The sequence below is a fragment of the Miniopterus natalensis genome, chromosome 1 (assembly GCF_054644295.1).
Source record: "Miniopterus natalensis isolate mMinNat1 chromosome 1, mMinNat1.hap1, whole genome shotgun sequence".
Classification (NCBI taxonomy): domain Eukaryota; kingdom Metazoa; phylum Chordata; class Mammalia; order Chiroptera; family Miniopteridae; genus Miniopterus; species Miniopterus natalensis.
In genome coordinates this window covers 194004050-194024801 of record NC_142081.1, presented here as the reverse complement: position 1 = coordinate 194024801, position 20752 = coordinate 194004050, and the positions used below count along the sequence as shown (strand labels likewise).

The 20752-nt window shown below is 43.0% G+C and overlaps 1 protein-coding gene across 9 annotated transcripts in view; it reads right to left on the bottom strand.

Moving 5' to 3' along the window:
• LDB2 (LIM domain binding 2) overlaps positions 1 to 20752 on the bottom strand; it is a 306321-nt gene that overhangs the window by 52600 nt on the left and 232969 nt on the right. For all 9 annotated transcript variants that reach the window (XM_087828144.1, XM_087828150.1, XM_087828148.1 and 6 more), the window contains exons 3-5: positions 12953 to 13125; positions 5547 to 5669; positions 2853 to 2936 (exon numbers count right to left, since the gene is read on the bottom strand). In XM_087828144.1, coding sequence (XP_087684270.1) covers positions 2853 to 2936; positions 5547 to 5669; positions 12953 to 13125 — 380 coding nt within the window. The remainder of the gene's footprint in view (positions 1 to 2852; positions 2937 to 5546; positions 5670 to 12952; positions 13126 to 20752) is intronic.

The window sequence follows — 20752 nt, the reverse complement described above, 5'->3', positions numbered from 1 at the left end:
GGAGGTAGCCTGGAAAAACCAGATGGCAAAGAAGGGGAGGAACCGTGTTCCAGGCAGAGTCTTACTGCAAGAAGGCATGAAGCCAACAAAGCATGACAAGTCTGGGGAACTGCAAGGGGTCGTGTGGCCCTAGGATGACAGGTGAGATGGAGAAGGGATGTGGGGCGAGGCTGGGACGCAGCAGAGGCTGGATCGGAGAGGACCTAGTGCCCTGGAAACCAGAAACAGTCCAATTTAAGTCACCCGCTGAGACCATGGGGTATCCTCTTGGATGATAGGAAAGGAGAAATTTCTGGGCGTAAGTCCCCAGCTGAGGCCGGACAGTGTGAACTGGAAGCAGACCTACTTGTAAGAACATCTTCGGCTCCTTGGGAAAGGGAAAACGCCTTATCCATTTTCGTAAACACCCTGCTTTTGTGTGTGGCACAAAGTAGATGTGGCCAAAGTGTCTCTGGGTTAGAAGATTGACTTAAAATTTAAAATAAATCCAGACTACCCCAAATCCTCAAAGAGGCAGGCTGCTGTATGGGTCAGGGGTGCCCACAAAGAGTGTCGAGCACGCGAGGATTGGTTACCACTATTGCTGATGGGAGAGGGTGGAGCTGGCACACTGTTCTCATGGCCATCCCGGAGGTTCGTGCAGGCTTCCTTTAAATGCTTAAGGACCTGATTTCCGCAGGGCCCACCCTCTCATCTTTATGGGATGTGAAATGAAATAGACAGCCATTATTTCTTTTCGATTTAAACATCTTATTATTTAAAGTCATTGAATGAAAAGTTACTGCAAACAATCAACATTCACAGATGAAAACTGCAGACAAGAAATTGGAAGTGATGGCCATTTCAAACCCCAACTTGGAAAGGCTTTCACGTTGGTGAAGTGAAGGTGAAAATTAAGAAGGGTCCTGTTCCTGGGTGTGCCGACCCATAGGCGCCCTTCTCATAAGCTCTGAACACTGAGAAACCCAATGAGCCACTCAGTTCTACCCAGTGGCCCTTAGCAACAGAGAGCTGGGACCTTCCCATGTATTTATCTCACTAGAATCCAGTGAGAGGGTGTGTAATACCCCATTTCCCAGATAAGGAAGTTGAGGCTCAGAGAGGTCAAGTAACTTGTCCAGGGTCACACAGCTAGCAAGCGGCTGTCCTCAGATACATACTCTCATTGGTCTGGCCCTGAAGTCAGGTCTGAATGCAGAGCCTACAGCTTTGGGAGAACATAGCCCCAGCTATCCAGGCTGGGAGCACTCACCCGCTGCCCCTCTCCCCTGGGCAGACTTTGGCTTCCCTCTGAGAGCAACCTGGTTTGGGTCTGTCAAAACCGCGAGGGTACTGAAGTGAGGTGGGGGGTGAAGCTGACTGGCCCCTGCCATGCTTGGGTTTGGCTCTGGGGCACCTGGGCTGGATAGCAAAGGTGTCCTCTCCCTCTACCCAGGAAGAGGACCCTGCCATCCTCATATTTAATCCTTTCAGAGGCTCCTAGTCCAGTAGCCTGGCCAGCCAGTTGCTCCAAGACCTGACTCCCAGCTAGCTCTCCTGCCTGTCCTGGCCTCTCACTTCATGTCCCAGCATCATGAAACTGCTTGGAACTCCAGCCCCAAATCCATGCTCCTTCGCTTCCCTCTGGTGGGAATGGCCTCCTGCCCTTTCCTCTGGTTTGCCTTTATTTATTCCTCCACACTCAGAACAGGCACCATCTCCTCTAGGAGGCCTTCTCTGGCTCTTCTGAGATGTCTCTGTTTTGTATTTCCACGATTCCATCTGGACACCTCTATCATGGCATTTACCATATTGTACAAATGTTCTCTGCTTATGAGTCTGACCTTCATGGGAGTGAGCTTCCTGACGGCCGAGGCCATGACCTTTGAGTCTTCAGCATCTAGCCCAGCACCTGGCACATGGCAACGAGCGCATGAGTTGAAACCATTTGTCAAAATCACTCTTAACTGGAAGAAAAGTCTGGCCAAACCATGCCAGCATTTCAACATAGGCAAAAATGATCGTGAATACAAAACACATCTCCTAACCTGTGGAGTGCTTAAGGGCGAAGAAGTGATAGCACAGGCTTCAGGGTGGGGTGGGTGCCCTGGGGAAATGAATGTTACACATGGTAATAAAGGAACTCGGCGCCTCAGACGCAGAGGAGTGTGGGCCACGGCCACTGCCTTCTGGTTCCTTCTAGGGGCCAATGCTTGCTTTATGAAGGAAACCAAATCCCCTTCCTACAAGGGGACAAGTGCAATCCACTAAACACCGCTGGGACGTACGTTACCCTGTTAGGTAGACCATATAAGGAGGCATAAGTATTATATACTTAGAGAAAGTTTGCCTAACAATTAATTTTTTAAAATAAAAACTGACTTTATATTCAAACCAGAAAATCTGTTACATGTCACACAGATGGTCCCTAAGAAGCCTTAGAAATGTGTGTCTGTGGTACAGCACTGGTTGGAATTTCTTCAGGGACCCTCCGGAGGGCACACCGAGTCTCCCCGGGGGTGATGGATTCCTGGGCAAAGACACAGAAGCCGTGAACTCCACGTTAGAAACTTGCGGCAACCAAAAGGGACACAGTACCAAAGCGTTTGATGACAAACACTGCCAGCCCCTGAATAATTCATTCCAGGAATGATAGAAATGCACAGAGGAAGCTCAGCCCCGACGCAGTCTAGGTTTGGTGCTTGTTAATTAAGTTCCTTCCTCCGTTGATCACACACAAACACACACACACACACACACACACACACACAGTGCTATATTACCTCCGTCTACCTCCTTGGTTCAAGAGACATATCAACCTCTCGAGGACTTTTCAGACTCACCAGGAAATATAAGCATTGCATTGGTCTTACCCTGAGGTAGTTGAGGGTGAAATTTGTTAGCCCCATCCTGGTGATGTTTTTGGACAGCTGATCCAGGACCTGAGGATCTTGTGCCTAAACAGGGGGAAAAAAATCGTATATTTTATGCCTGCAAGAGCATCTCAAGAGAGTCTCAGACTGTCCTACAGCTGCTGAGAAATGCAATCTTGACACTGTCGATTTTCCTCAGAGGGCCAGGTTGCTGGAGATAATTTAATTTACATTTTAAGACACGTGCATGTAAGGCTCAAGGACACTTGTGGATCAATGGTGTGGGACCTGCGGCCAGGGAGAGTCAAACAGAGTCAGATGTGCTTTCAGTCCTTGGGAGAAACAACTTTGCTTGCTCCTCGAGAGGCCCCGAGTCTTCAGGAGGAGGGTGGTAAAGAGCTGCCAGGGCACCTCTAGGTCTCCGGCACCCATCAGAGAGGGTGCAGCCTCCGCCCTGGGGAGAGCCCTGCTTTAGGAGGAGCCTCTGTTTCCTGTTGTGATCGTGTTTTAACAGCGTGGAGTTGAGGACTACATTTGAAAACTTTGTAACTGCCATGGCATACGTATAAAATAAATTTGTGCATAAAATAAATATACATATTTATATTTAAGAACTCGAACTCGAACTCTCCTCCCCATTCAGCTGAGGCTAGATTAGACGTCCTCAACAATGTCATCCCGCAGGACCGCAGGGTAAGCACGACCTCTTCCCAAACTTCAGCCCCATTTAAAGAGGGATGTAACTAACCTTCACGGGCCACCTCAAATGTTCTGTTTGGTTAGAAAAAAAGGAAAATTCTTCCTGGATATCATTTTAAGATGAATCTCTTGGTTGATGCTTTTCTTTCTGTTTATCTTCCTTCTTTCTTAACTGGTCTGAGCGGAATGGTGCTAAACAGAGGGAGACTTAAGTAACTACCCCTTTATCTCCGTGTCTGATTCATGAGACTGTCTAGGTTATCCTAACACTTTAATTTAGTCTTTTCTGAAGACTTTCCTCACAGTGACAAAACCAATTGGCTCTCTGTATATAAATAAAAAGACAAAATGTAGGAGACAACAGAATGTGTCACTTTTCATATCGGTTTCTGGAAAGGAGGTCCTCTCAGGACATGCGGCCAGTATTTATTGAACCTCCCGCGTGCCAGGAAGAGCTGGTTCTATATAGAGATGCATCAGGTAGTTGTGCTCGACCTCAAGGAGCTTACACTGTAGCTGGACAACAGGACAACAGTAAACAAGGGGAAGGATGTGGTAGCTGCTGCTACAAGCCAATCGCCATACTTACAGAGGACCTACTATGTGCCAGGCACTGTTCTATGTTCTTTAGATGCGTGAACTCTTAGTTCTCAGACCAATCCTCTGAGGTAGGCTCTGTGACTGTACTGATTTTATAGACGAGGGACTGGAAGCACAGAGATGTCATGTCCCTTGGCCAAGGTCGCACAGGAGCAGGGATACAAACCTATGTGGTCTCATTCCAGGGCCAGGTTCCCGACCACTACCCTCAGTCTCTTTTGAGAATAATAACAGTGGCTACTCTAGGCTGCTTCAAGGAGAGTAGAGGATGTGAACTGGGCTTTGAAAACTGAGAAACACTCGGGCCACGGAGAGGCAGAAGCAATGGAGCAGGAGAGTAGGGGGCTTAGAGTGGCCACAGAAGAAAGGCCAAGGGCAGAGACTGGGTTACGCAGTCCGGAGGAGAGGGTTGGAGACAAAAGCCAGGAGAGATGATGGCCTGGAGTGGGGTAGTTAGGAGACAGTTGGCTTATCAGTCTAGGTTTGGGAGTTGGAACCAGCTGAGCTGAAACCTTGATTTTGCCACTTTTAGACTGAAAATCATGGGGCAACTGATTGAACTCGGAGCCTCAGTCTCCTCACTTCTACAACAGGAATAATAAATGATAACTCACCTCTCTAAGTTACTCTGGGGATTAATTATAATGGTCATACACTGTTTAGCACAGGCCTGGCATAGGAAACACCCAACAAATGCCAGCTACTGTTATCTTATTCGCTTTTGATTATATTGGGTCTTAAAAATCAGGCTCATTAAGGCTCAGTTTGCTCCAAACATTTTTCAGGGACTGTACCTGCGTAGTTCCCATCGAGTCTTCCCTTTAAAACATATCTCTAGATTGGCACTGAATCCACCCTTGCATCTAGGTGGTGTTCAGTTAATCTGATGTGATTTATGTCCAGTGGAAACCAAGGGAACCCCAAACATTCCAGCTCATTCCAACACTGGTCAGAAAGGGCCAACTCCTGTTGACAGATCTGAGGCCCATGTGCCCCTGTCTCCTCGGATGGTTCTAATCAAAACTGGAAACTGTTTTTATTTCTTTTTGTTTGATTTCTTCCCCCAGTTACAAATAGGTTTATTGGCCCAGGCAGAGCAGTACTGGATAATGATTGAACGGAATTAAAGAAAAGTACAAACTGTTTCCTGGGGTAACCTCGATTTAGAGTTTCAAATAATAAAGTATCAAAATAAAAAAAGGCCCAGAATTCACCACACTCGAAACAGAGGAGGAGGAAATGGGCCTGTGGATTAAAATGGTGAGGGAGAGACTGGGCATTGGAGTTGATCATGCGGAGTGTGAAGACTGCAGGAGCTCTTCGCAGGGAAGTTGTGCTTTGGCCCTGGATAGAGAGGGGAACAGGAGGGAGCGAAGGAGAAAGGTCGGCACTTACGTGCATGGCGAGGATGCTGCGTGGGACCAGCTCTCGGTACTGTCTAATGGTAAAGTGCCAGGTTTTTATTCTCATGAGATCGTCGAAGGTGAACTCCAGGATCAGTCTGCCTTCTGTACACACCTAGAAGCGACAAACGACACACTCATTGGTTGTGCACTTTGTGACTCACACGTCAGCGACTCAACACGGTCTCCCTTACCATCTGGGTGGCTCTGGATCTTGACAAAATGGGACGCAAGTGGCTTATCCACAGCATATGAGGCAGGTACAAGCTCAAGAGTCAGTGGGCTCCAAAGGCAGTGCAGCTGCTTACTGGCCAGGGTTTGTCAGTGACCCTGCTAGTTACTAATGAAACTCTGTGAGCCTCTATTTCTTCACTTGAAAATATGGGCACAAAACCCACCCTACAGCAAGATTAGGTCCTAAACTTGTGGCATAGAGTATGGACCCCACAAAACAGCATCCTCCTACCAACTTTTTTTCCATTTTCATGACCCTTTGATGATAGAAGCTTGAGTTATTGTTTTAATTTTAGTTAATCCTATTTTGGGAGAAAGTATCTAACAAAATTAATTCATGTTGAAGTGTGAGATACTATAAGATTACTCAACCAGAGGTTCTCACTTCCAAAGAGAAGTTCCAGAGGGCGATGCTTAACCCAAGGATGTGGGTACCAGTTACTGACGTGTGGAAGTTAGAGGCATATTTAGAGAATATTCCTTAAATCGCATCATATCAGCAATGACAAATTCTGCTTGCATAAGGGGCCAGCCTTTTGGGGGGATGGGTGGCAAATTTATCTTTCTAAGAAAAATATATATGTATTATTAATAAAAAAGAATTTCTGAGGCTCTCTTCCTTGATAGACTGATTAGTTATAGGGGAGCTTTTTAGTCTTTTGAGATTCAGATCATTTTTCGCATGGAGTTCCTATTTTATTTACCTTTTTTTTTCATTGTTAATGACTTAAATGAAAACACTAGGCACTCACACTACTCAGCCTATTTTGACTATAAGACAGGCAGTGGTGGTCGCACGTTGGTCCAGTTTAAATCATTACAACTCATCATCCAGTCCATGCCGGCCTCGGAGAAGGAGTACCGAATAGTGGATGGAGGCTTTGGCATCACAAAGTACTGGATTCGAGTCCTGACTCTATTTTTCACTCATTTTGAAACTTTGGGAACGTCAAATTCTCTAAGTTCCAGTTTCCTCATCTGTAAAATGAGAATAAAAGTATCTTCAGGCAGGGTTGCTGGAAAGATATATTAAAGGAAATTTTGTATGTAGGTTGCCTAGCATTGCACTGAGCACATAATAGGCTGACAGTACATTAACAGCTCCACAGATAAAAGAAACACAAGTGAACAACACAGAATTGTAGAGCAGTTGTGTTACTTGAGACCTAAGGATTCAGTAGAGGTGTCTCGGGGGCTCTGCTGGGAAGAGCTTGGCCTCCACCTGGATTCTGAGGTCCCTTCCCACCTTCTAGATTCTGCCAGATCAACCTCAGTTCTATTTGTTTTAATACACTGGGCTTCTGACCAAGCTTTTTTGGAGAAAGGTTTCCTATGCTAAAAACAAACACAAAACTTTGGAAATCACTGTACTACACAATTTAAAAAAAACATAAATAACAATAAACTCAATAGGGGATATGATCATTTCTAAAACTATAGCCCATGAAGATAATTAGCAATTTTTATCAACCTTTTATGAAATATTACTACTCATTTTCCCTCTGGGAATTTAATACAAAAGGCCACCATATTGAGTTCCAATGATATCCTAGGCACTGGGTTAGGCGCTTTCTGTTGACTCTAATTTAATGCAGTGTTTTCTTTAAGCCAGCTACAGGGAGAATTAGTAACATGAGTGGATAGGGTGCTACTTAAGAAAGAAGCTATTAATGCCTGCCATTTTCATTTTATCAGAGGTCTCAGAAGCACTGTAAGATAATTATCGATAATCTGGGTGAAGACCTCTAACTCAAATCCAATTAGCAGAATCTGTGGGTAATTTCAGGCATGTGGGCACCTTGCCCCCACACTCCTCAGTTGAGTGATCTTCAGAGCCTTGCTCCTGATTTTGGCCATGACAGTGGAGCACCCGAAAATGGGGAAGACTTTAGTGTCCCCGAACCACTCCTCTAGAGCATCTTAGCATTGGAATTAATTTACCAAGGGTTTCTGAAGAGCTGCATGGAGATTAAGCCACACAATTCCCTCTGGGTGTTAGCATAACAGCAGCCACCTACAGTGAAGGTTTCCACAAAAGGGGGGTAACTACAGCCAACCAGTGACAGGGAAATACCTTGACAATACAGGACAGAAATATCTGGATGCTATAATCCTGTTTTGATTTCTTTTAAGAGAGAGGATTATTGGATGTTTAAATAAATATTAGCCCAGTTCAATGACATGCTTCTAATTTATCTAATCTATTTGTTTTATAAACCAGAGACCCAGAGCAGAAGGAGGTTCTGGTTCACCTCGGCTGGAATAGAATGGCATAATGGGGAGGCCTGGATGGGGTCCTTCAGATGACTGACTGGATTAGAGCATCTGTAAGGTCCAGTTAAACTGTGTCCTTTGTTTTCTGTGAGATGGCACACCGGTTGAGGACACTTCTTGCGGTCAAACTGTCTTGGGGGCTACAAAAGGGACAGTTGCATCGAGCCTTGGGCTCCTCCTTTCTCAGCCCAAACCAAGGAGCCAGCTTTACCCAGGGCAGCTCAGGAGCAGGAGCACAGTCCCTGGAACAGAATCTGAGTTGCCTGTGTTCGGCGTTTTTCTAAAGGAAAGGCTGGAGGCGAATTTGGTCACTGCTGGTCCTCCCCAGGAAAGTGTGCCCATGAAGCCACTCCGCCCCCGCCCCCATCTTGGAAGTTAAAAGAAACTGAAGTCTTCGTGGTTTATTTTATATGCAACCATCAGCAAATGGAACAGAGGCACTTAATACATAGGGTGTCTCAAAAAATGTATACACACTTTGGTTATTAATTCCAGTGGGTTAAACCTGAAAATAAAGAAACATCAATTGGGCTATCAGAAAAAAGTGTATATACATTTTTTGGGGACTATATATATATTCCTTGTTTGGAAATGGTAAAAAACAGGCATAGCTTATACAGGGAAATAAACGTTTTCTCTCTTCAGAAAAATTCTCTGCATTCCTCTTAATCAATACAATTAATTTAGCTTTTATCTAAAGTTCCTTTTTTTTTTTTGAAAACAGCCTTTCACTTGGAATCCAAAATCAAAAGGGTCCCCAATTAAGAAAACATTTTCTGTTGTGCTGAATTCATGTTACCGTACCATGAGCTCTGACATTTTGTTTCTGTGGTAACCAAAATCAGCTGATTAGTTGGCATGGCAACAGAAAAGATGTAATCCCAGCAGACACACTCTAATCAATGCCCCCAGCACAGATGGTCTCCAGAGGATCAACAAGAAAGGGGCTGGCAGGCATTCAGCGTGTCACGTGCCAGCGGGACTAGGCCAGGGACCAGGGACCGGCAGAGAGCATTTCTCAAACTAACCGGCAGCTTTTTAACCCTTCCCTCTCTGACTAATTGGGAGGCACTATGGGCCATGTAGTTACACGTATAATAGAGTTCTCACCAAGCTTTTATGAAATAAAATGTGCTTTTTAGGTGTGTTTGTTTAATTGTCTTGGTCTTTATGCCTGGAACAGAATGCATGAAATAGTGTTGCTATTATTATTATTATTATTATTATTATTTTAGTTACTAGATTACTAGCTTATTATAAAATGACACAACTCAGAAACAGCCAGATGGAAGGGATGCAGAGGGGGGACTATGTGGGAGGGGCGAGGAGTTTCCATACCCTGAGAGCTCCACTCTCCACAAATTTCTACGGGTTCACCTGGTGCTTTTAGATGAACAGTTGCATAGTGCTCATTGTATTTTCCTTAGAGATACTGTACATGTAAGTGCATGTCTATACATATATTAGAGCAATATGGTTGTTGGTCGTGTCATAATTTGGTTAGTTAGGACAAGAGTAGGAATAGCACGTGGTGTCACATGCTCAGGTGAGAGCGATGAGCTAACTGTCAAAGACAAGAGTGAGTGCTCACATAGGAAACTGGCAGGTGCACTGCCACGATACCCGGCTATTGTAGTAAATCATTTCATCATAAATAATTGAGGCCAGAAAAAAAATAAACCTGTGTTTATAGAAGGGACAAAGGTGTCCGTTAGTGGCTGGGATTATTTTTCTAGTTTGTGATACCTAAAAGTCAGCCAACATGTACCCCAGGGAGGACTCATCTCGGCATCCGCCAGTATTCCCACCCTCAAATACAATTTGAGAGTCTATGATGCCAAAAACCTTGGTGATTGCTCCTCTGATTATGAAGCCTTGTTTTCTATTTGATTTGAAATTGAATATAGAAAAGAAAGGCTTCCTAATGTGTGTTTTAAAACTCTAATTACATATTTATCCATAATCTATAATGTTGCTAGGATCAGGAAATTGCAAAACATGTACTGCGCTCCTGAGGAATATTAAGTATTACGGTTGATTAGGACTGCGGCTGAGTTTTGATTCACCAGTTGACCAAATTTTCATAAAAGCGACTCAGAACCACTGGCTCAAATGCCAATTGGGGAATTCGAGTTTATTGATTGTCTAAATTAGAGCGATGTGCTAAGAAATGCCGTGTACTAATAGCTGCCCACCCCCCTGGGAAACAAAGCATAGGTCTCAAACTATTTCTCTCTGTGACACTGAAAGTTCATTAACCCACTGTTTTATACTAAATAGCCTGATTACTTTCTTACACGGAGATGAGCTATTTTTAATTAATATAAGAACAAAAGAAAAATGGGAACGATTCTTTGGGTTGTATAATAATCACTAAGGAGCAAAAAAAGAGAACACTTTCAAATTTTCTAAAAATAAATGTGCATAATTAGCATCTGGACTAAGTCCACATAGCTAAGCTATATTTCCCAGAAAGTAATATTTTTCATCACAGTGTAGAAATATTCATTATGAGAGTTGGCAGACTGTATTGCCATGGAGGAGTCAGATGGGTGATCTAAAGAATTGGAGGTGGCCCTGCTGGTGCGGCTCAGTTGGCTGAGCATCGTTCTGTGCACCGGGAGGTCACTGGTTCAATTCCTGGTGGGTTGTGGGCTCAGTCCTCAGTAGGGGATGTGCAGAAGGCAGCCAATTGGTATTTCTCTCACATCGATGTTTCTATCTCTCTCTCCCTCTCCCTTCCTCTCTCTGAATTCAATAAAACCATATTTTAAAAATAGAAAGAAAGAAAGGAAGAAAGAAAGAATTGAAGCTTGAGGCCAGAATGTGCAGCCTTCCTGGGGGGTGCCCTGGATGCCTGGACACTGACCCTGCCATCTGCGGCAGGGCATTCCCCAACGAGGAAGGATGCAATAGAGAAAACCCCAATTTCTTCACTGGAATAAAAAAAGCCCTTTATCAGTTCACCAGGAGAATGGGATTCTTTCCTATTTCAAACCAGCCCTGAGTAGACGGCACTACATCTTCAGAGCAACTGACTATTGTCATTTATACAATAGATGGTGTGAGAAAGAGATTGAGGAAACATATAAAGGGACAACCACAAGATACAGTTTCCTATCAATGGCCACAGGATTTGTAAGTAGCTCCTTCATTATGGCAAAAGTTTTATTTAATCACCATGGATTTTTTCCCCCTTAAAGCATAAGGGATTTGTGTGCTTTTCTTGAATTACCTAAAAGTAACACTAAGCCTTGACAATAATAATAATAATAATAATAATAATAATAAATAATGATGATGATAATGAAGCAGCAGAGACGGGCTTTCTCTGCAGAGCCCAGGCTTTGTAGCCCTAGAAATGGACTGTGTATCCATCTGATCTACAAGAGGATGGAAATGTGTTATGACTCCAAAATGAAATGAGACGCAGACAAATTAAATCATCATCCCAGCAATCATTCCTTTCCACAGAGCACAACTCTCTTCCCAGCACCAGCTTCTGCACACGGGGGGGATTCTTTGTGTCTGAATGACAGCCTTCCTCTCTGCTCCATTGTCAGAGGAAGAAAGAGAAAACCAGCTCCTGCCCTACATTTAAAATGTCTCTTGACCGAGTCAAGAGACCATATAATTTGTGGCATTTCACGACGTGCCTTTGCATTTTATGACCTTTTCCTTTGCCTTTGTTTTTTTTCACACATTCGTGGGCAGCAGAGAGATTAAACTGCATCAACAAGATCAGAGACTTCTTTAAACAATAAACATCTTATTTGTATTTTTTCGGCATATTGTGCGCAAATAACAGACACGTCTTCCGTTTTATCATTTGGGCTTCTGCAGTTAACCCTGATAATTCAACTTCTCTTAACTATAAAGAGAGGGTTATCGCTTGTGTTTTCAACGAGAAGAGACAGCTACTATCATTAATACTACAAGTTAGTTTCACATTGAGTCTTAGTTAAAATGCAATGAAGAAGTGTTCATTGAAAAGAAGCTTCTGCTTGCCAGATTCTGTGACTATTTGCTCTTACTGGTTTTACTACTTTGGAGAAGACATAGAGGGACTGTCTGTAATGTTCCAGAAAGGTCTTTGCCCAGAGGGAGTACTCCATACGGCAGCTATCTGTGCACGGGACAGGCCATAGGTGAGGAATGTAGAGAAGATGGGCTTTCTCTTTTTCATTTTGAACCCTTCACAGGCCTTGAATCCCTCCTCAAAGGTTGATCTGTCCCCCCGCCCCCCGTGTTTCTCATGTTCTCTCTCATAGCCAACTTGCTGACTGACCAGTCGTAGAACTTCTTAGAATTTGGGGAAACCACCTTTAAGCTCCAAATTCCCTAACTTCTTTTATATTTTTATGTTCCTTAAAGGTCATGGTTAGTCGAGTTGTGGTTAGTTGGATTCTTCCCTTGTCCTGTTGGTTCACATTGAATTTAGCTTTTAAAAAGTGTTTAATTTTGGTAACATATAGAATTTCTTCAGCAGGTAATAGTATTCTGATGATAACTGTGATTCTAGGTGGTCTTTGGATAAACCTGAGCGTATCTCTGAATCAGACGACCAACACTGGGAGAACATTCTTTTAGCTGTAGAAGATCCTTTATATAAAAAGCAACATGCTGATTCAGAGGCCTGAGTTTAATAGGCAGCCAAACCTCTTACCCTTAATTTGGAGGCTCTATCATGCTTGACTGTGCTCCATGTCATATGCACACAACTGAGAACAGTGTTCACCAGGAGTCTAGCCATGTCCCAAACCAAAAGATCACCTGACCGTGCCGAAAGAGTCTGAGGAGTGAGCTCTCAGCTCCGAGTTCCAGGAGAAAGCTTCCCTTATTTCCCTTAAATACACCGAGAGAAAAAGCCATGGCGCAGATGCCCCTCACCTTGGTAAACATGGGCTTCCCGTGCTGGGTGACCATCGCACACTGGTCGCAGTCCACCGTGATGGATGAGTTGTGGTAGGACTCCTTCGAGTGCTTGAGGATGTAGTACAGGTCAGTCACCCCTCCCTCAAACACCGTGCTGAAGTAGCGGGGAATGAGGGTCCTGCCGATCGCTGGAGGGAAACAGAGCAGCAAAAAATCAATGAAAATATCCGCTGGTCCCACCCTCCACACCATCGCCAGATGTGCAACCGGATAAAATCATCTCCAGAGACCATGCCAGGAGGCCAGTTTCTCCTTATAAACAGCCACAACCCTTCTGGGTTATAGTTTATAAAATAAAATCCTCAGCTATTCAGAAAAAAAAGTGTATGGTCATCTCTCCAGATTTTGTGGCCCTTGAAAGTCAACAGTGAAAGGGGTAGTAGTCTTAAGAGAATGAAGACAAACACATTGACTACTTTGGACCTCATGTATGTTCTCTAAGGGGACATATTTTCCAAAAATAAAACACATCCAGCCCACTCGGATTTCATAATGGATTGTGTACAGGCTAGTTTTCAGTCATGCTTTAGTAGTAGTCGTCACAATAATATAAATTCTAATAATGTAGCGCTTTGTAGTGTGTGAAGGATTCTGGCATTCTCTCATTGGATCTTTAGAACAACCCCAACAGTGCGGGGGACTGAGACCCAAAAAGGTTATTAAGAAAAGAAAGAAAAGAAAAAAGAAAAGAAAAGAAAAGAAAAGAAAAGAGAAAAAAGAAAAGAAAAGGGTTGTTAGGAATGCTTTAAAGTCACATAACTTGTGAATAGAAAATTAGGGTCTCTCACTCCAAATCTGCAAACACCCAGACACTCTTTCCAAATCTGTGTCTCAAACCGCCTTAATGAACGGAAATCTTTAAAAAGTGAACCATATCTGCACATACGGAGATCCATACCTAGTCAGCGCTTACTACTCATCTGTCCGTTTCTGGGGTTGGATAGGGTATCTTTCTAGCATAAAAGGCCCATTTTAAGAGAACTTGGTACCATTCCCTTGCTCTAAATTGGTCTCTTTTATTCCATGTGCCTGCCCTGCCCCCTTTCAATTGGAGCAATTGCTAAGTAGCTGGGTCTCTCTGATATATGACGCTTAGAAACAGCTAACAAGCCCTTGCTTCAGCAGAGATTTTAAATCCTCTTACACTGAAAAATCCAACTCATAATATCAGGAATTTTGCCTATGTGCAGATTTTGAGGCAAAATACTAAAGCACCCTCAAGGGATCCAAGGTTTTTAATAAATCTCTTACATTCACTATATAAGGCCTCCTGAAAGACAAAAATAATATTTAAAATAAATACATCACCAAAGAGAGCTTCAGTGGGAAAGATCATGCAATCTTCACTTGAATGTTTAAAAATATTTAATTTCAGTTTAATAGAATCAGTGTTAATCTATTCCATATGGATCTATATCTCTTTTGCACATGGATTGGGGGAAAAATAACTATGAAAAGAATATTCTGCCAAAGAGTTTTCTGAAACAATCTCCAAAGAATCCTGACATGGACGACTGGTCTCTGAATAATTTATAGAGTTGTTATTGCTTCATATTTACTGCAGTTAAAATCGATCAACAAGTGTGCTCTCCATATCCCAGGATCTTCGGCAATTCCATCTTAAATAATCCTTATACACACACTTCCTAAATCCTGCCTGATCCCCAATAGTGCATGTTCATTCACTAAATATAAAATTCAAAGGAGAGTAATTTGAGTCCACCATAAACATACGCATGGCTTATATTGTAAAGAAAACTTTGTCAATGTGCAAAATCTTATTGTACTTTGCTAAAGAGATAAAATTAATTTTATGCATTTCAAATATCCTAACTTAGAGCTAACTACCACAAAACAATGCTAGTAATTTGACATTTTGGGAGTCTGTACTTTGGAGAATAAATATAAACCACAAAAACGTAGATGTAGAGTGAAATATTTCACTGCTATATCCAAGGAATTGTCAGAGTAAAAGGTTCCTGCAAATAAACATTACTAGATTAGACACACTGCTATTTCTCCATCATGAATTCTGCACAATTTAATTCCTTTGCAGAAGTGTTTGCTATGTATTATCATCATTTTCATTCATAATGTAAGAGAAATTGAATGAGAAAAAGTTTGAGATTCCTTAACTTTAAACCTAAATTTTTAACTAGCTCTTTAAGTCTAGAAAATGTACAAACTATATGGTAAATATACTTAGAGGGAAAGGCAGTTTCGCTTCATGGACTACTTTCAAGCACTCTAGGAAATGGCTGCTATGGAGACCTGAGGTTGGTTCCAGCCCTTTTCCTTTGCGGGACTGTCCCTACCCTTTTCCCCATGGTCCCATTTGGGCCATCACTCAACACAGCTCCAGTATCCACTGTGGTAGAATCCTACCCTGGTCCCAGTGAACCATGACGCAGTCTCCTCTGCTCAGATACGGGCTGGACCCTGCAATCTTTAATCAGTAGAATGTGGCACAAAAGACCGTGTCTAGACTAGAAGCTTCCACATTGTGCTTGGGGGCAAGTCAGTTCAAGTCAGTTGTGATGTACAAAGTTTAACCGCTGTGAGGCCATAGCCCGAGAAGCCCAATCTAGCCGCGCGGAGCAGTCACATAAAGAGAACTGTGTCTTCCAGCCGACAGCCAGCACCAACTTATTTGTGGGAGTGGGGCCCCCTCGGAAGTGAATCCTTGAGCTCCCTCTGCGCTGCCTCAAGCTGACGTCACCTGGAGCAGAGATGGGCTGTCTCCCGTATGCTTTGCCCAAATTGCAGAATCATGGGAAAATAAAGGCAATGTTTGTATTTTAAGCCAACAAGTTTTGGAGCATTCATTTTTAAATGTATCAATGAATAATCATAGTGCCCTTTCACAGTGCTAGGCTACAAAGATGGGTAAATCAGTGTTTTTCCCTGAAAGAAAGAGGCAGTTTTTGCCACTAAAACACATGAATATAGAATACAGAAGCTCACATCCAGAGGAAAGCAGAGCAGAGAGACAGAGGGACTTTGTGGGCTGATTTGGGCCTCCTCTTAGCTGGGACCGAAGCCAACTTTAGTCCTCAGAAGTCCCATTTTGTGAGATGTGCCTGCCCCTCTCTTTTTAAAATTATTATTTTTTAAATTTTTGTTTGAGGCCCTGTCCTGGTAGCTCAGCTCGTTAGAGTCGCCCCAATACACCAAGGTTGTGGGTTCAAGAATGGCAGGGGGGGCCAGGCAAGCACGTACAAGAACCAACCAATGAATGCATAAATGGGTGGGGCAAGAAATCACTGTTTGTTTCTCTCTCTCAAATCAATAAAGAAAAACTTAAAAAAGGTTTTGTTTGAATGAGTTGGTATGAGCTTCCTGTTCTTTGCAAACAGAGGCACCCTGATCCACGCCCTGTTCCAGGGTGGACATAAAGTGAGGAGCATGGGAATCTGCAAAAGACAGGACTGTGTCAGAAGCTGAAAGGGAGACAAGGGGGGTCAGTGGCGGGAATAGTTTCCTAAGGCCACTGTAACTAAGGGTCACTAACTCGGCGGCTTGAACTCTATTTATTTGTTTATTTGACACAGTGTTCTGACAATCTGATGCGGGCCTTGCTGGGCTACGAGGTGTCGGCGGGGCTGCCTTCCTCTCTAGAACCTCCGGGGAGAACCCGCTTGCTGCTTCTTTCAGCACCTAGGGGCTGCTGGCACCTCTCAGCTGTGGCCCTGCCTCCAGGGGCTGCTGGCACCTCTCAGCTGTGGCCCTGCCTCCAGGGGCTGCTGGCACCTCTCAGCTGTGGCCCTGCCTCCAGGGGCTGCTGGCACCTCTCAGCTGTGGCCCTGCCTCCAGGGGCTGCTGGCACCTCTCAGCTGTGGCCCTGCCTCCGGCCTCACAGCAGCGCGGTGATGGGATCCACGCAGGGCATCGCTCTCGCTTCCTCTGCTGCCTCCCTCTCCCGTGTTTAAGGACCCTTGGGACCGCCTTGGACCCACCCAAATAACCCAGGATCACCTCCTATCTCAAGGTCCTTAACTTAATCAGGTCTGCAGAGGTCCTTTGCTCTGCGGGGAAACATCGGCACAGGCGGCCGGGATTAGCACTGCCCACCCCGGGGCCACTGTTCTGCCTTCACAGAACAGCTTTGCCAGAGAGCTCCTGTTCTGCAAGGAGAAGAGTAAAAAATATAACGTGCACACGCGCGCGCACACAATGAGCAATAGTGTGCAGTGAGTGGGACAGACACCCAGAAAGAACATCGCATGTGCTTGAGGGAGCCACTCTGCAGCTCATTCACTGATTTCCTCTGTAAACATTCACTGAGCCCAGAGTGGGTGCAAGGCTCCTGGGTGGGCCCTGGAAACACAGACAGATTTTTGCCCCATCTTTCAAACATGTCCAACAAGAGAGTTAATGAGTACCTAAGTATCTACAAAGCAATGTGATAATAAATTAGAAAAGGAATTTGTGATTTTGAACTCTTAGTTTCTTCTGACTCTTCAATTCAAGGTAAAATTGTATTATTTTTGAAGCACTGAGAAGGTTAAAGTGTCCTTTGAATTTCATAAATTGTGCAACCACACTGCGCAGCCTAATATAAATGACTTTAAATCAGTGGACATTTCAGATTTAGCTCTGGCGATCCCCTAAAACTCATCAGCCACACTAAATCTAAATCTATTTAAATGTTACATTGTCACATTCATATGCTAGATATACACTTTGCATTTATACTTTAATTCTTGGAATTAAAAATAATTTAAATATTGGTATAACTAAATCTACATTGTGTTTCCATGTAAAGAATTATATCTTACGAATATTCCTGAAGAGAGATTGAAGACTACAGTAGGTTGTAACAGAGATTCTACTTTTCTAATACATTTCATTCAACGCTCCAAAAGTTGGTAGGCTGATGGTGCTTTGGAGGCAAGACCTAACTTCTGTCTTTTCTCGTAGGCGTTACTTGTGGATGTTACGAAATGTACAGGATACGTAGACATAGTAGCTGATTTCCTCCCATTTAGAAACGAAATGGTGTACATTGGGAACTCTTAATCATTGAGAAGATGTAAACTACCGTGCACCTGCCTTTTAGGACATTTCATTCTATTGTATCTTATCCGTTTTAGAACATTTCATCTCTATTTATTTCTATGTCACTAAGAAATGCTTTTCTTTAACTCTTAAGAATGTTTATAGGCAAGTCACATGAAAGGCATCACAAGTAGAAAATAATCTAATGGGGAAATGTTCAAATGAGTAATCAAACTATAAATTAAAATAATAAAAAGATTAAAACATAAACCTGGTGATGCTGTGGTGAAACAGGCATACTCAAACACTTCCAGGGAAATCAATTATTATGCCTTATCTGGAGAATCTGTAGCTCTAGTAGTTTATTAGGTGGGACTCCAATCTCTTTGTAAATACTTTTGCCAAATTGTAATTCTAATGTTCAGATCACAAGTGCCCTGAAGTTCTTCATGTCTTAATGCTAAGACCTTTTCACATGAGATTATCATTTACTATTCTAAATGCCTGTACTTTCTATCTGTCAAAGGCAATTCACTTCAAAAAGTAAAATAAAATAATAAAATAAAATAGTTTGAGAATTCTGACAAATGCAGAACAAGAGGAAGGCTTACAACTAACGATGTATTAGTACCACCACTTTACACTTGGCAACTATTTAACTAATGATTCTCCTCACTGACCAGAGAACACTCATAACCACATATTTTGTGTTTTTAATTTGGTGAAGTTAATTATAATAAAATAATTGATTAATATGGTTTTAAAATTTTTTTGTAAACATGATAACGGATAAATTGGTTATCTGAATCCAAGTAGTTTTATACAGTCGTTCTAAACTTGCAGGACTTCAGCAATCCAAATGGAAAGTCTACCACGGAGGTACTTAATAAACATAAAGATTCACTATGCTTTAGACTTATCAGTATTCAGAAATCAATGAATGCATTATGCTAACATGTAAATGGTGATAATGCTCCTAGGAGTGAAATAAACACTACTGATGATTTCATTTATGGTAAATAACCATCATAATTAGCCAAACAGTGGAAATAAATCTTGCTCAAACTCTGATGGGGGTGATATGGGCTCAAGGCACATTCCTTTGACTTGGTGAAGGCAGAGGAAGTCAAATAAACTTTATTTTCATGAATTGACATCATTTTCAATCTAACCTACCTTTTCCTCTTTTCTCAATCAAAGCAATTTGACTTCAATAATCACCTCTCTTGCTATTTCAAAGACTTGTTCATTGACTATATGCATCCTGGAGGTAAACAGCAGGCAAGTGGGGAGACTGGCCACCGTGGAAGGCTGTAGTGAGGAGGTGATGATGGAGATGATTTCTGATCGAACGTGGTCATGTGAATATCCAGGAGTGAAGAGGTCCAGGCCCAGGGAAAAGCAAGGGCAAAGTCCCCAAGACAGGAATGAGTTCGATCTGAATGACCTTGGTATGTCCCAGAGGGAAGGCAGTGTGGCAAGAGCAGTCAAGAGATGATAGATGAGCTCAGAGAAAGACAAGGACCGGATAATGTGGCTCTTCCTAGACCATGGCAGAGGCTTGCATTTCACTCCTGGTGCAATGAGATAGCAGTGGAAGGTTGAGCCAGTGATATGACCTGATGGACCTATTCTAGTCTTCTTAAATGTAGTATGCATCTGCCAACAGGGTCCCAAAACCCCACATTTTCTGATCCTCCTAGAAATCTACTAGACATGTTTTCTTCCATTTTCTACTTACCAAATTTTTAATAACTTGACTAAGACTTCAGCCACACCACCTTGCACTAGGTGACAGCTAGAGACAATGATGACTGAGGCAGGCCCCATCCTGTGCTTAGGGAGCTTTCCATCAAACAATTCTTAGAGATATTAATTCATTAATTAAGGACAAGTGACATGTGTGCCATGGCTCCATCTGTTTATCCATTGCCTGACACAATAAGGATCCAATACATATTTGCTGAATGAGTCCATGCAAGCCATGAATGGATTTACAGTTCCAAATTGTAGCAACTTGCATGTGAGCCTGTCTCGTTTCATCTCATTTAACCAGTGCTTTGGCATATTCAGATAATTCTGGATCCTGATTCTGTCAGCCATCCCACAGGCGATTTTCATGATGGACAACATTCCTTTTTCCCTTTGTCCAAGATACTGACAATAGCATTGTGCAGGAGGGGTCCACAGCCAGGGCTGGACTCTACCCATGATTCAACAGCCTTTGGGTATGAAATTGAAATCCTTGACTAACTTCTGGAATAAGTCCAGGCTCTAATCCTTGATGCCTCATAGAAATAATGCAGGATCAATGGGGAGAGAGTGAGATGTTGGAAAAAGACCTAAGTGGAAAGATGAACAGACATCAATCAGACACAGGTGACCAGGGGCAGAGAGTCGTCAGGCTGAGGGAAGAGCGCGTTAGGGAGCACCGTGCGTTTCTCATGACTTGGGCTGCTGTCTTGACCGGCTCTTATATATTTATGCCCTAGAGGAACTCGCCTGGATGAACTACTCTGCTCCATAGAGCTTTCTCACTCTCTCTTTATGACAGTACAGTATGTTTCTTTTGTTATCCAAATCTTATAATGTAGTTCACACCTGGTAGAATTATTTCTGTCGCCTGTATTTTAACATTTTCTCAACTACTATATTTATTCTTCAAGATGAACCTTAATATAATATTTTCAAGTCCCTCCCTCCAAAAAAGTGGGAGGAGGTTGATTTAAATTTAATTTAATTTATTAAGAAAGAGTT